The following is a 13,417-nucleotide window of genomic DNA, read 5'->3' as shown; positions in this document are numbered from 1 at the left end:
GGACACATTATTCAACAGTACTAACGGGTAATGATGTCAAGAAAAGAACAGGAGGTGCTATCGGTATCAATTGCAATGAAAACGTGAAAGAGAAAAGGGGACAAGAAGATGACTAGTCGGTGGTGGGGACTGAACCTGCGACCTTCAAATTCCAAGGATATTTTTCAGTGAAATACAAAATATGAGGTAGATTGCAACTGTACAACAGTTTAAATTTCCACATTTTTTTATAAACTCAGATATGAACGAAGAAATAGAAACTGTTGCAATGCTGCTGTTTTTGTGTTTCACTTCTCAAGCAAATATGATGGAACATGAAATATTAAAATTACGATTAAATCAGCTTGTTTTGAACAGCTTATTATTGCAATTTCTGCGTTAGTAAGTGTTTGCGATGAAATAGCTTGCTTTTACTCACCCACGCACGTAACGAATAATTTTGGAAATCATCGGGCAAGCCACTGTTCTTTCCAGCTCAAGCTGGGCTATCCTGATTTTTCTTAATTGCAACATTCCTCATTTTTGAGCAGTTTCTGAAAGAGTGTGCTGAAAGTTGAAATTTTCAAGGCGAGGCTTCCATGAGAAGAAAACTGCGGTATCTTCTTTTTAGAGTATCACAGCTTTAGTGGACATACTCCAATGCAGAATAATTAGTAGATTGTCATTACTGCAAGGACTAACGATCATCGCCTATTTGCTACATTTATAACATATTTGGGGAGAACCATTGAAGATAATTAATGTCGTCTACGCGTTCCCCGGATTCCTTGTGTCTCTTTGTTAGATTATGTCGTGTCTGACAAAACAAAAGAAGACATTGATCTATTCTGCTTCTTTTTGTCAACGTGCTATACACAAAGAGCGAATAAAAAGGGGGCCTTTATTTCTCGCGGCAATAAGCGTCACCTGGCTTCTTCGCGTTTCCTGACTCGAAAGTTACTGCCCACTTTCTTTTTACATAGAGTGTTATGTCGCTCCGATAACGCACATGCTGTACGTGACCTGGAAGTACGACGTTCTCGGTGATAATGCAAGGAGAGGCAAGCGATATAGATGAACAACGGGGTCTTAGGACAAAAAGACACTCTTTTCACTCGCTTTTTATTGCGATAGCAATTATATGGACACTCTCGGCTGGATTTCGCCGCCGGCATGGGCGTCGGCGGCGAAACCGGTGGGCGTCTGTACGTGTGAGTACGTTTCATGCGTTATTCGTGCGTGAGAAACGCGGGGCACGTTTCACTCTGCTTGCCATTCTTTGCGTGACATTCCAAATTGTTGCTATCGCGTTCATTCCTTCGCCTTTGTGGCAAAGCTGTGCCTTTTTAAAAATTTAGAGCGTGTGATTGTCTTCGAAGTAACGGACCAGTATTGTGAATCTCAAGCTTCCTTTTTCTCTGGCGCTGCAGCACAGTGCGATAACGTACTGCTTCCCAACGTGGGAAACCTATCACAGGTGAGATAGCCGTCCCATCGCGGTTTTAGTTTACAATGCGCGGAAATAAAAATGCGATGCTTTATTTTTCTTATTTTTAGTGCCTCGACAGACGGCTAGGCGAGTGCAACACGAATACGGTAAGCATTTATTTTTAAAGCTGCTAGTAATATTTGATGAAATGGTAACGAAAGTCATGCTTTTCTTTTGCTGTGCAGGAAACGTTGGAAGAGGACCTGACGCAGTTCTTTAACGTCAGTGGGCAATTACCAACTTTCTTTATCTCGATGTTATTAGTGGCTCGTTCACGTTCTTGTCTATAAACTCGACAACGGGCTTGTTTTGCAACAGTACAGATGTCATACCATTGCATGATGTACACTGTCGTCCTTTATGAAAGGGAACACTCGAACGCGTGGCCTGTGCTTTGCGGTGGCTGCCTACAGCACCATGAACCGATAAGTGAAGAGAGAGAAAAAAACATTTATTTGCGACCGAGGAAGGAATGTCGGTGAGTGGGCTCCTTAGTCCGGGATCCCATTGGCACGGGCCGCTGTCCTCGCTCGTCTCATGAGGGCCTCTTGGGTCTTCGGATCCGAGCTGGACAGAGCTGCCTCCCATCCTACAGTGTTGTGCTGTTCTCTGGGTTGTAGAGGTGGAATATGTGGTCATTCCAATACCATGTGGTACAGGGTGGCTGTTTTAGTGACGCAGAATCTGCACTGTGGTGCGTATGTGTCGGGATCTATCTGGGACAGTATGTATGGATTGGGGTAAGACAAGGTCTGCAGGAGACGCCACGCTACCTGAGATTCTTTACGGAGCTTTGGCCCCGGGGGCTGAAGTTTCCGTTTTTCGAGTCTTTGATGTTCCAGAATATCTGTCCAAATTAGGAGCGGGTCCCTAGCATAGCCGAGGGTGGGTGCGATATGCCGGGGTTGGAGGTCCGGAAGAGTAATTCTCGGGCCGAGGCATGGGGGAGCTCATTGCCTCTTACTGCGCAGTGGCCGGGTATCCATATCAGATGTTTCCGTTCGCCCTCTGAGCGTGAGGAGGAGCGTTGTGTAAGAAGTCGATGCACAATGGGGCCAATTTAGCCTTTACAAAAATTTCGGTAGGCTGATTTTGAATCTGTTAGAACGAAAGTGGACCTTGGGTTTCGTAGGGCGAGGGCGATTCCTTCTTCTTCCATACTAGTTGTGTCTGTGTTCTGGCCTGATATACAATCAACCTGTTTGCCACAATGAATGACGCTTGCTGTATATTTGCCGTTCACTGGTCCAGCTGCATCGACAAGGAAGGCGCCCTCAGTATCTGAGTAGTTGTCGTGAACTTTTGGCCCCGCCTGACGTCGATGTTCGTGGAACTGAGGATACATATTCGTGGAAGTGGTTTGATGATGAAGTCCTGCCTCCATTCATGTGGGATACGTTGTTTCCCCTTCTCTCAATGGGGGTTAGATGCCAAGTTCTGATAGTGTTTTCCGTCCCATTTTAGTGATGGCGAGGCGCATGACTTGATTAGTGTGGTGTGCATGGAATAGTTCTGATACGGTAATTGCGGAGCCCCATTTGAAGCAGACGTTCCGTGAGTGTCCACGGGGGTAGGTTCAGAGACTTCTCGAGAGTCCCACGTATGACTATGTCTATTTTGTGCTCGTCTGCTTTCAAGATCCTCAAGTAAGGAAAGCTATAGGTTGTGCGACTGATAACAAATGCCTGAATGAGTCGCATTATGTCGTGTTCTTTCATCGCTCGTCGTCGGTTAGCCACCCGATAATCATACAAGTGAAGAAAGCACGTTCGCTTTTGGTGTCACCCATGGTAAAGCAAGATAACGAGTCATGGCCGGTAGACGAGCGTTGCTAGATTACGTGCCCTCACCACTCGCGCAGCGAGTGATATGGGGCGATTACTGCAGCTTGCGCCGTTGTCGCGCACAACATTTGATATGTTGTCAGTGGACTGCGCAATACAGGCGTGAGTCGAGATGGAGTGCAATCTAGCAGCGCTTGTCTACCGGCCATAACTCGTTATTATTTTTTTGGCAATGGATGGCGCTAAAAGCAAACCTGTTTTCTTTTGCTGTCTGTTGATGGTGCTGTAGGTAGCCGCCGCAGAGCGCAGGCAACGCGTTCGCGTGTTCCCTTTCATAAAGGACGACAGTGTACATAGCATGCAATGAAATTTTTAATACTATCAACTGGCATGCTATCAACAGCTACGAAAGCCTACGTACAGAAATGGGGGCTTAATTTGTTTTTTTTAGATACCGCTTGAGTGCATAAGTCGAATGTGCATGTTCGCAATCTTTATATCTATACTAATTTCCCATTCGCTAGTTTCACGTAACCATGTCGGTGTACTAAGAGATTTCACATTACCGTAGCGTGCTCTATGTATCGGTCATGCCACTGTTTTATCAGAAGATTTAGCCGGATTAGGCCGAAATAAATTTGTCGAAGTTCATCTCAAGCTATGCTGTAATAAAAACTGTTTTAGCCATTTAGTAGTTCACAAAACTTTGATAAAGGGAAGAAACAGCGTGACAAAGCATTTATGAGCAATGTCGCCCACTGTCACTATGAAAAAAAAAGGTAATTATCAGTACGCGGAAACCTTTTCTGAAGTCAGTAGCGAGTCTTTTCAGTTGTAATTGCAGCAGTTCCATGTCCCAGAAGCAGGATATGATTACGAGAGACGGCGTCTTAGAGATTTTCTGAAATTTCTGCCCCCAGGTAGTCTTTTTCGCACACGCAAATCTAAGCAGGTGAGCCTCAACCACTCTGCTTCAGACGAAAGTGAGTTTTTTTTACAGCCAACTTATTAATTCAGCATGGAGGACGCCACTTAAAATGACATCCCATGGCAATTGGTGGGAATAAAAAACACCTTCTGTCAGGTTTGAAGAGGTCTTAACTTACGAAGGATCATAGTAATAATATCACTCAAATAATCAGTCAATAACCCAATTTCTAAAATAACCAGTGAGTCAGTCATTGAAATAATTAGCTAAACAGTTAATAAAAAATAATCCAATAATAAATGCATTGATCAATTGTTTATTTGATTTGTTATTCAATCAATTATTTCACAATCAAATAAATATTTACTAATTAATCACTCTATCAATCAATGAACTAATCAGTTAATCAATGAATCACTTATTCGAACAACTAATATATATTAATAATAATTGCGGAGATTTAACGTCTGAAAACCCCGATATGATTACGAGAGGTTCCGTAGGGAAGGACTCCGAAAATTACGACCAGCTGTGGTTGTTTAACCTGCAGCTGAATCTGAACACATGGGCCCCAGGCATCCTTTTATCTGCTCTTTTCACACTTTCCTGTTTCTTTTTCTTGTGATAATGTGATACTTTATGTTAGTTTTTGTTATGTAATTGTAATTGTTTAATTATTTTATGATTACATGCATTATGTTTCATGGTGTATTTTCTGCTGTTTTTTTCTGCTAGCTGCTCCTATAGGGCAGTGCCTCTAATTCGCAGCGCTGGCGTATCACTTCCGTTTCTCTGTTGCGTAGATCCCTGCCTTAATATCTGAGCTGGTGTTTCGAGGCCTTCGACGGATGAATTAGCTCTTTGGCGACGCTGACATTCCAAGCATGCCACCTACTTGGCTTATTATTTTTTAGGCCTGGCCTGTGTGACGCCAACGCGAGGTATGAAACAGCGTAATACCAACACCAGACTATGATATAAGGCCGTTTCTCAAATGACTCCGCAGTTAAGGCAACGACAGGAAAGCCTTGTAACACTGTAGTAGGTCACCATAATCAACGGGAGGCGTCCAGCTGAACGTCCCTGCCCAGATGGACGTCCAGCTGAGCATGGTAGAACGAGAGGAACTAGATCGAATCTTCAGGGGCATCAAATGAGAAAAGAAGCTGCTCTTAAAGGCAAAACACTCTCTACCAACTTGTAATTGCGTTTATTCGACGACTCTTGGCAAAAAGTTATTATGGGGACAGTCAAGATGTTGTAACAACTCTCAGCACGAGCAGCAATTAAAAAAAACCGAAGAGAATAATTCATTAGAAGTGCACTGGAGGAGGTGACCCGTTACAAAGTTCCAAGGACTCACTACACAAAAAACGGTAATGTAGACAACAAACAAGGAAGTGACGCTGTGATCATCATACAAAGATGAATAGAGCTAGTAAAAGCGTTAAACATATAGCCAGACTGTGACTTGAGCTGCTATGACTACAGGCGCTAGAGCACTGCCAAAAAAAAAAAAGATGGTTTCGGAGTAAGTGAAAGGGCTAAACATGTAGCGATGATGTTAGACGAGCTGCTTTGAACAGATGGTAAAGTGCTGCACTCGCAAAAGCGTTAGTATTGTGCGACCCAAAATTTCGAAACTCTGTTGACATTTCGCAGTGTATATTTGACGAGCTGCCACGTGCTACGGACCCCGCCGCAACGCTGTTCAACCTCGTGGACCTCTATCAAGCAGTGCTCTCTGAGCTTGAATTGCGTGAGTCACCACAATTTAAGCTCTGTCACTTCACTTTTTGTGTTATTGGTAGCTAGCTGTCATTTCCCTTGTCAGCCATCAGACTGCTATCAATTTTCTTTTACGTGTAACGCCGGGAGTGAAAACTATACTTCTTTGATTTTTGTCGTTTCAAACAAAGGTGAAGTAGACCGAAATGCCAAGGGAAAAAAATCTTGAGCTCTAAAGGAAGACCTGAGCTTTTGAGAGCAACTCGGTATGTTATGGTGGCGTGGCCATAAGTTATTCCCAACCAGACACTTCTATAGGACACCATGCGGCGGAGTTTTCTTGTGTGACTGTAAGCGCAGAATACGAACCTTATAGCGAATACAGAGAGTGATATTGAGCCGGGCTCAGAACAGATGCGAACGCTGTGTGCGCCTCTCGTCCCGTTATGAGTCTGTGGTTTCGGGCGACTGTGGCCCGACTGAATACGGAACGCATACAAGCGTGTAGTTTTCTTCGTGCCTTAAGTGGCCGATGGCAGCGACCTTCGTAGGTCCATTGAGGACTAAGAGTCTTCCTTTCGTTTGTATATGGTGCCAATAAGAAAAATGCTCCGCATCAATGTTGAATGACATATCCGAAATTCTGACGTTCATGAGACACATTACGTTACAGATTTCATTGTATTTCCGCTGATTTCGGGCTAGAAAGAAGACTAGAAAGTTTCAACGTCTGGCCCCTGAGTGTTCTCTTTAATACAGGGTCTTAATTTCTGCTCAATCACCAAGTTGGTCGCTTTGACAGTTTCTCGTTAAAATTACTGGTTTTCACCAATTTCTGTTAATATTCCAAACTTATAATTACTAAATTTTACACCCTCATTCACTACACATGCTTTCGTTCAACGGCAACGAATCGAACGAAATTTGGTGCAGAGGTTGTCGATAAAAAAAATTAAGGTGGACTAGGTTGGTAGTCAAAGTATGGTGACAGAGTATTGTTTGGCCTAATTATTTGATCATTATTGATAAATAATTAGTTTATAAGAGCACTGACCGGTACGTTCTCGCATGAAGCCAACACTTGCAAATATTAGAAATTATTTGAACACACTTAGATAACTTACCTAACCAAAACCTAGCGGGAATGAGCAATAAATTCACCAAAACAAGCAAGTGTCAAATAGATTAGTAGTAGTAGTAGTAGTAGTAGTAGTAGTAGTATTGTTGGTAGTAGTAGTAGTAGTAGTAGTAGTAGTAAGAAAGCAGACAAAGGGAGAAGGCAGAGAGGTTAACCAGAAAGACGTCCTGTTGGCTACCCTACACTGCGGGGTCAGGGACGGAGACAAAAAGACGAGAAAGAGTAGTTGTACTAGTAGAGCAGTAGTAGTAACAGTAGTAGTAGTAGAAAACGAAGAAGCACCAGTAGTAATAGAAATAATAGTATGAGAACAGAAAGTTGGAATGCAGGAAAGCCTGAGAGGAGGTTAACTCGCCTCTGTCCAGTTTACTACTTTACACTTTGGAAAGGAAATGAAGGACGAAAGGATAGTAGCGAGTTAACGGTGGCAAAAAGGTAACAGTAACGAAAGTAGTTGTAAGGCAATCTAGTGGTAGTAGGTAGCAGTAAGCACTGTTTGTCGATTGGTTAGTGTGTGTGTGTGTGTGTGTGTGTGTGTGTTGGTTTGGAAGGCGTGGATGGGTGCTCTAAGCTTGGCTCTCGAGCATAACCATATTAATCCAACAGTCAATTCATTGACGCTAAATTAGATACGAACACGTGGGGTAATCAAAGTTTCATTTAAGGTTAATATTGAGTAACAGTTCTCAAATACGTGTGTAGAACGTTCATTGAAAAAAACTAAGCGAGGGCGTCGTTTCGTGACAATTGTCGCAGCGGTCAACGTCACTCCGGTGGCTACCCTCCTGTGCTACCGTCTCAACTTCTCACTGGACGCCTGCGCCCAACCGGCACTCTCGAGAGACGTTCGCTGCGGCTCTCTCCTGAGCGTCTTCTTTCCTTCATCATTCGCCGTGCGACAGGCAAGCCTAGCTTTTCTTCGAATAACATACAGCTGAGCTAGTTGGGATGTATTCACATCCATAGGCTGGGCTTTGAAACACTGACACTATATACAGAAAAGCAAAGACGCGATGAACGTGCTGGCAGTTTTTTTTTTTGCTTCTTTCGTGTTCGTGTTTGCAAGCCACGTCTTTTAAGTCCGAGTGTTAAATTCGTGTCTTTTGAATCCAAGCTGGACCAAATAAAAGTTTATACACTCACTCAATCACTCACTCACCCACTCACTCACTCACTCACTCGCTCACTCACTCACTCACTCACTCACTCACTCACTCACTCACTCACTCACTCACTCACTCACTCACTCACTCACTCACTCACTCACTCACTTACTCAATCTGTTCACGGGGGCCATGTTGAAGTAAACTCTGGACTGGGCCATGTTGCACGTTTAGCGATTATCTTTTTATAGTTCGTTTTCATGATAATCTCGTCCATGTATTTTCTGTAAATAAACTGTTTCAAGTAACATGTTTATGTGTTTCTTTATTTATTTATGACTTATTTATTTATTTATTTATTTCTGTTAACCTCAATCGCCGAAGCATTACAAAGGGGAATGGGCCATTAGCTTCTGAAAATTCTCGCCCCTATTCCCCACCCTCCAGTGCTGGGTACCAAACCGGATGCTAATATATTAACCTCTCGCCCTTTCTCTTCGTTGCTCTCTCTCTGAAAACAAATAACGAAAACGTGCCATATTACACAAAAAGAAAGCTAAATTAATTAAAAGCTCTACTCGGTGAAACCAAAAGTTTCACAAATCTGAAACGTGAATAAAAGAAATAAATACAGAATACGCGGTAAAAGTTTACAGTGTTTTTCTACAGGTAAGGTATAACCAGTGTCCTTCATGAAGAACTTTGGTATGACGTCTACAATGTATGACTGTTTGAAGAAATGTTTTCATAGAATCTCCCTGCTATAATCTCTCGAGTGATTGGTAGCATTTTAAAACAAACAAACAAACAAACAAACAAACAAACAAACAAACAAATAAGTAAATAAATAAATAAATAAATGAGACATATTCCTTATAATTTCTCTCTTACCCAGCTTCGACATGCTGGTCACACACCCAGTTTAACGTAGATATCGTACGCAATCAACTAATTCCCCTTCCTTGTTTTTATCCGTTTTCCATGGTGCAAGCGGAGATAGGAGTATGAGGCCAAAAAGCGAGAAATCTGTGCAGGTCCGAGGCCTCTAATGTTTTTTTTGTTTTTTTTTTCACGTTTCATGAATGAATAAATGGCGAGGAGTTATAGAACTTTTATGAAGCATAGTGGAGCCACTATAGAAAGCTTTCTCCCGTCTTCGAACTCGGTGTGCTTTGGGAGCCCTAACGTGTGTTTCAAGAAAAGCCCTTCACGTGTTTTTCTTTTTTTTTCGTCTTTGTCTGTGTGCATTCGAAATAAGTAGTTATCGATTGTCTTGAACAAAGGTGAAATAATGTAACTAAAGAAACAATGGCAGCATAGATAAGAATGCAAATTGTTTGATTAACGTGCAGCGATTTTCTAGAGTTCAGTTGATGATCTTCCTATAACTTAAACCTATAGGTTGCCCAAGATTTACCGATACCTCTAAGCCCTTTATGCATGTTTATGCATGCAATTCTGCACTTGCAGAGCTGAAAACAAAATATGCTCAGGATGCAGGGAGTCGTGTAAGTAAGTTTACAGCTGACATCGTGGGCACCTAGCCTTTGCTGGCTTGGCTAGACTCTTACCCTTTCACTTGTATTTTTTCAGGCCTTGTTATAGTGTGCCTAGCATGGATAGATTGCTCTTTTTTATGTTTATTTCTCGTGTGTCTTTCTATTTCTTTCTTTTGTCCCCTTAGTTTCTCGGCCGTTGATATTTATTTTTAATTTCATTTCTCTCTCTCTCTCTCTCTCTTTATTAATCTTGTTATCTTTTTTTTTCATTTACTCTGTGTAGTCGTTCTTTCACCTGCTGTCTTTCTTACTCCTTGACCTTAGCAGTCGAGGCGTAAAACTCGTACCGTACATATGCATCTCGGAAATCGGGCAAATCTCAATAGTCACTAGACTTGGGCCCTAACAAACAGCTCGGGACCACACGTGCGCGAAACACCAATCAGGAGCCTCTAATTAATCAATTGCGGCACCTATCATTAACAATATCCGCAGAATGCGTGAGTAGTGATTGAGTGCTTGCCCGTTGATGATCACGATAATTTTCTATCTATGGCACGCGGCGAGCCTCCACTATCACAGCTTTGCTGCATGAAATTCGGAGGAGTTGAGCCCTTTCCCTCCCTCCTCGGCCCCGGTCTATAGCAGTCTGCGTAGCCCGTATAAAGCAGAGCTGTACAACTTTTTTCTTTTAAGCGGTACCAATCGATTTGAGCAGTCTGATTTTTTGTTTCAGTTCTACAAGCCCTATATAAAGTTGCCATTATACAGCTGCGGCCTACACATTGGTACATTTTAATAGCCTGTTGCTTCGAGTAACTGTGTGAATACCATGTGTTTTTTGTTTTTGACACGCAATGTACTGAGTAATTTCACATGTTATTGCAGTGCACCGATAGATCTGCTCTGATCTGCTTCGAGGATGAACAGCCACAGGTAGTGTAGCTCTTTCCTTAGTAGTTGAACAGTCGAACCAACTATGCCTCTCGTCACCTAACGTACACTATGAATTACAAGTAATGTCGTTGAAGAATTAGTGCGTTTTGATTCTCTCTTTTTTTTTCCAGATGAGAACGTTGAAAGCACTCTTTGGTATGCTCACGGTGGGTATATCATGCTGTTCAAAAGCGTCCCTTGCAAAGCATGTCTGAACATTTGCAGTTGTATTAGTAGACACAATTTCGACGCGATAGCATTATATATCTATATAATAAAGGTCCATTTCGAATAAAAGTGTACTATAAATTAAAGCCGATTACTACTATACTTGAATAAATCTCGGCATCGATTTCGGCGTGGGCGTCGTTGGTTGTGAGTGAGAAATAAGCGTTGTCCGTGAGCTAAAATTGAGATAGACGCAAATAAATACATAATAAAAAATAAAATACAAGCCTGCGCGGAAGACGCCACATAATACCAGCAAAAGCTGGAAGAGTGGGCTATTTCTAGAGTCCATGGTAAACTCTCTTGAAGGCAACTAATAGAAGTACACTTGCAAAATAAACACTATGCCATAAAACATCATTCTTTTAGTAAAACAGGGAAGCCCCCCCCTCCCCCTTTCCCGTTATGCCGTTATTTGTCCTGCGGAGAAGCGAGGTATGAGGCTACACATTTGTAAAGTATTGTGAGCATTTTCTCGGTACTGTGGCTGATGACGATACGCAATTATGGCTGAGCCCTTTGCACTGCTGTTGGGAGCATTCAACGATCCGCTCTGCAATTTGCAATGTGTGGCGCCAAGTTGTTATACTTCCATACCATGGTACATCATTCATGTTAACGTGATTCCTTCTCGATATGACGCCTGCGTAGGATACTTTTGTGAAGAAGTTTGTACCACTGGCTTGAATTTATGGTGCAATGCGCTACTGGTGCGCAGAGGAAACGGGTTTGAATTCCAGCCCCATTCCTGGATATCTATTTTTTTTCCTGCTTTCGTGTGATAGTGGTAACAGAAACCAGCGGTCGCAAACAACTACACCCACTACATTAGTTTGTTATTTTCTCGTAACAGCTTTCGCTGTAACTCTTAGGTGGGAGTAAGAATCGAGCCGAGTGTTTCTGAGTGGCAAGAAGGTGTTATACCATAAAGCCATGCCCGTATTTGAAATTTGATAAAAACAAGAACCTTATTAATAAAGTCATCTAGTGAGAGGGCCTTTTTTAATGCATGTAATATTACGTGGCAGAAGAGTACAATCGCACCATCTGACAAAGCCTGTGAATTGCTGAACGAGCGATTTGTTTAAAGGCTGATCATTCCTAAAGCGCACGGGCAAAGGTGAGTTTTTTTTTCGCTATTGTTTCTGTGAAACTTTACAGCGACACATCCGTCAAATCTTGCAGTGTGTCTTTGAGGGTGCCCCTGCAGACGTGAGGCCTCAACTGGCGCTCTCCCTGGCCTGTCCGCTAGTCCAGTTGCTAAGACAAGCTTTGGAACAGTTCACCCAAGTGATCACGTGGCCCATCCTAGCCGAACAAGTTCGGAACTCGGTTGAACAGCTGACCATTCTGCTGCTTCACTTGGCCAGCTGCGAGGATGGTGAGTTAAATTGGCTTTCAAGTTTTCTTCACTTGGGAATGGAGGAAGGCCTGGACAAAAAGTGGTGATTTCAATTGACGAGGTTTCCGGTGCCCCTCACAAGACATACAACAAGGAGACACATTATATACAGATGTGCAGTGGGGGAGGGTGTAAAAAGCGCGTTGCCATCTCTGGAGCTCCATTCGTACTAGACGGATTCTCAAAAGTTTGTGGCAGTAAATTTCTTCTTCCATGAACATCTATAAAGGAGTAATTTCCCAGTTACTTTAAAAAATTCTTGCAGGGCCCCTTTAAGGTAGGCCACGTTGACTTCAACGAGCTCGTTGACTGCATGCTGTGGCCGTAGGTTCAGGTGTTGCTTGAGCCGTTCAACTGTAGGGACGGTAGGTCACACCTTGTACTCGATTGAGAAATCCTTCTCTGTTTGTTGTAGGCAGTCGAACCACTCTGCGTCCTCCATCGACGCAGTAGATCCTCAAGGAACAGCACACGATAGAGCCTTCTCCGACTGATAGCAAACTGAGTAGGACGCACTGCAATGCAATCACGAAGCCCCCAGAGTCTACTTGTCATGCGGCCTCAACCTATCGTCATAGCAGCTATGAGACACTGATAAGACACACTGGATGAACCCTGTACTAAGCACGAGATTGTGCCAATAAAGAGGATATGAATAGAATGAACAAGAATCATGTTGTCCAGAGTGAGCTTTATTTAGCGTTGTTCAGAAGATGATAAATTTTGTTTGCGCATGCAAGAAAGGAAGCGACTAACGTGTCTCACATTAATCTATGCAGAATACACATAGGGTATTTCGTACGTGAAACTGAATGAAGTGCATTCACACATTTTTTTTCTCAATTGTTCCAACAGTATAAAAAATTACAAATTAAGTTTAATATACACTGTTGGGGTTTATTGCCCCAAAACACAATAGGATTATGAGAGACGCCATCGGGGAGTGCTCCAGAAACCGCCAAGTCCTGGGATCATTCAACGTGCATCCAAATATGAGCACAAAAGCCTTTGACATATCGCCTTCATGGAAATTCGGCTCCCGCGGCAGGGTTTTCGAGACGCACATGTCATCAGTACAATATCTTTATCGTACCTACACCACAACTTTATTGGCGAGAAGTTTCGAATATAGTAACTATTGTTACATTCATATAAACGAATTTTCACCACAACTATCGTAGAAGAAAAAGGACAATATATTAC

The 13,417-nt window shown here is 42.7% G+C and overlaps 1 protein-coding gene across 1 annotated transcript in view; it reads left to right on the top strand.

Moving 5' to 3' along the window:
* LOC142767139 (uncharacterized) overlaps window positions 1–13,417 on the top strand; it is a 28,916-nt gene that overhangs the window by 970 nt on the left and 14,529 nt on the right. The window contains exons 2-9 of the mRNA XM_075868358.1: window positions 1,410–1,456; window positions 1,537–1,575; window positions 1,654–1,689; window positions 5,843–5,939; window positions 7,803–7,948; window positions 10,537–10,584; window positions 10,716–10,751; window positions 11,998–12,193. Of these exons, the coding sequence (XP_075724473.1) occupies window positions 1,410–1,456; window positions 1,537–1,575; window positions 1,654–1,689; window positions 5,843–5,939; window positions 7,803–7,948; window positions 10,537–10,584; window positions 10,716–10,751; window positions 11,998–12,193 (645 nt within the window). The remainder of the gene's footprint in view (window positions 1–1,409; window positions 1,457–1,536; window positions 1,576–1,653; window positions 1,690–5,842; window positions 5,940–7,802; window positions 7,949–10,536; window positions 10,585–10,715; window positions 10,752–11,997; window positions 12,194–13,417) is intronic.

This window comes from Rhipicephalus microplus, chromosome 7 (genome assembly GCF_043290135.1).
Source record: "Rhipicephalus microplus isolate Deutch F79 chromosome 7, USDA_Rmic, whole genome shotgun sequence".
Classification (NCBI taxonomy): domain Eukaryota; kingdom Metazoa; phylum Arthropoda; class Arachnida; order Ixodida; family Ixodidae; genus Rhipicephalus; species Rhipicephalus microplus.
The sequence above is the reverse complement of the archived record's forward strand: the minus strand, read 5'-3'. Positions and strand labels throughout refer to the sequence as shown.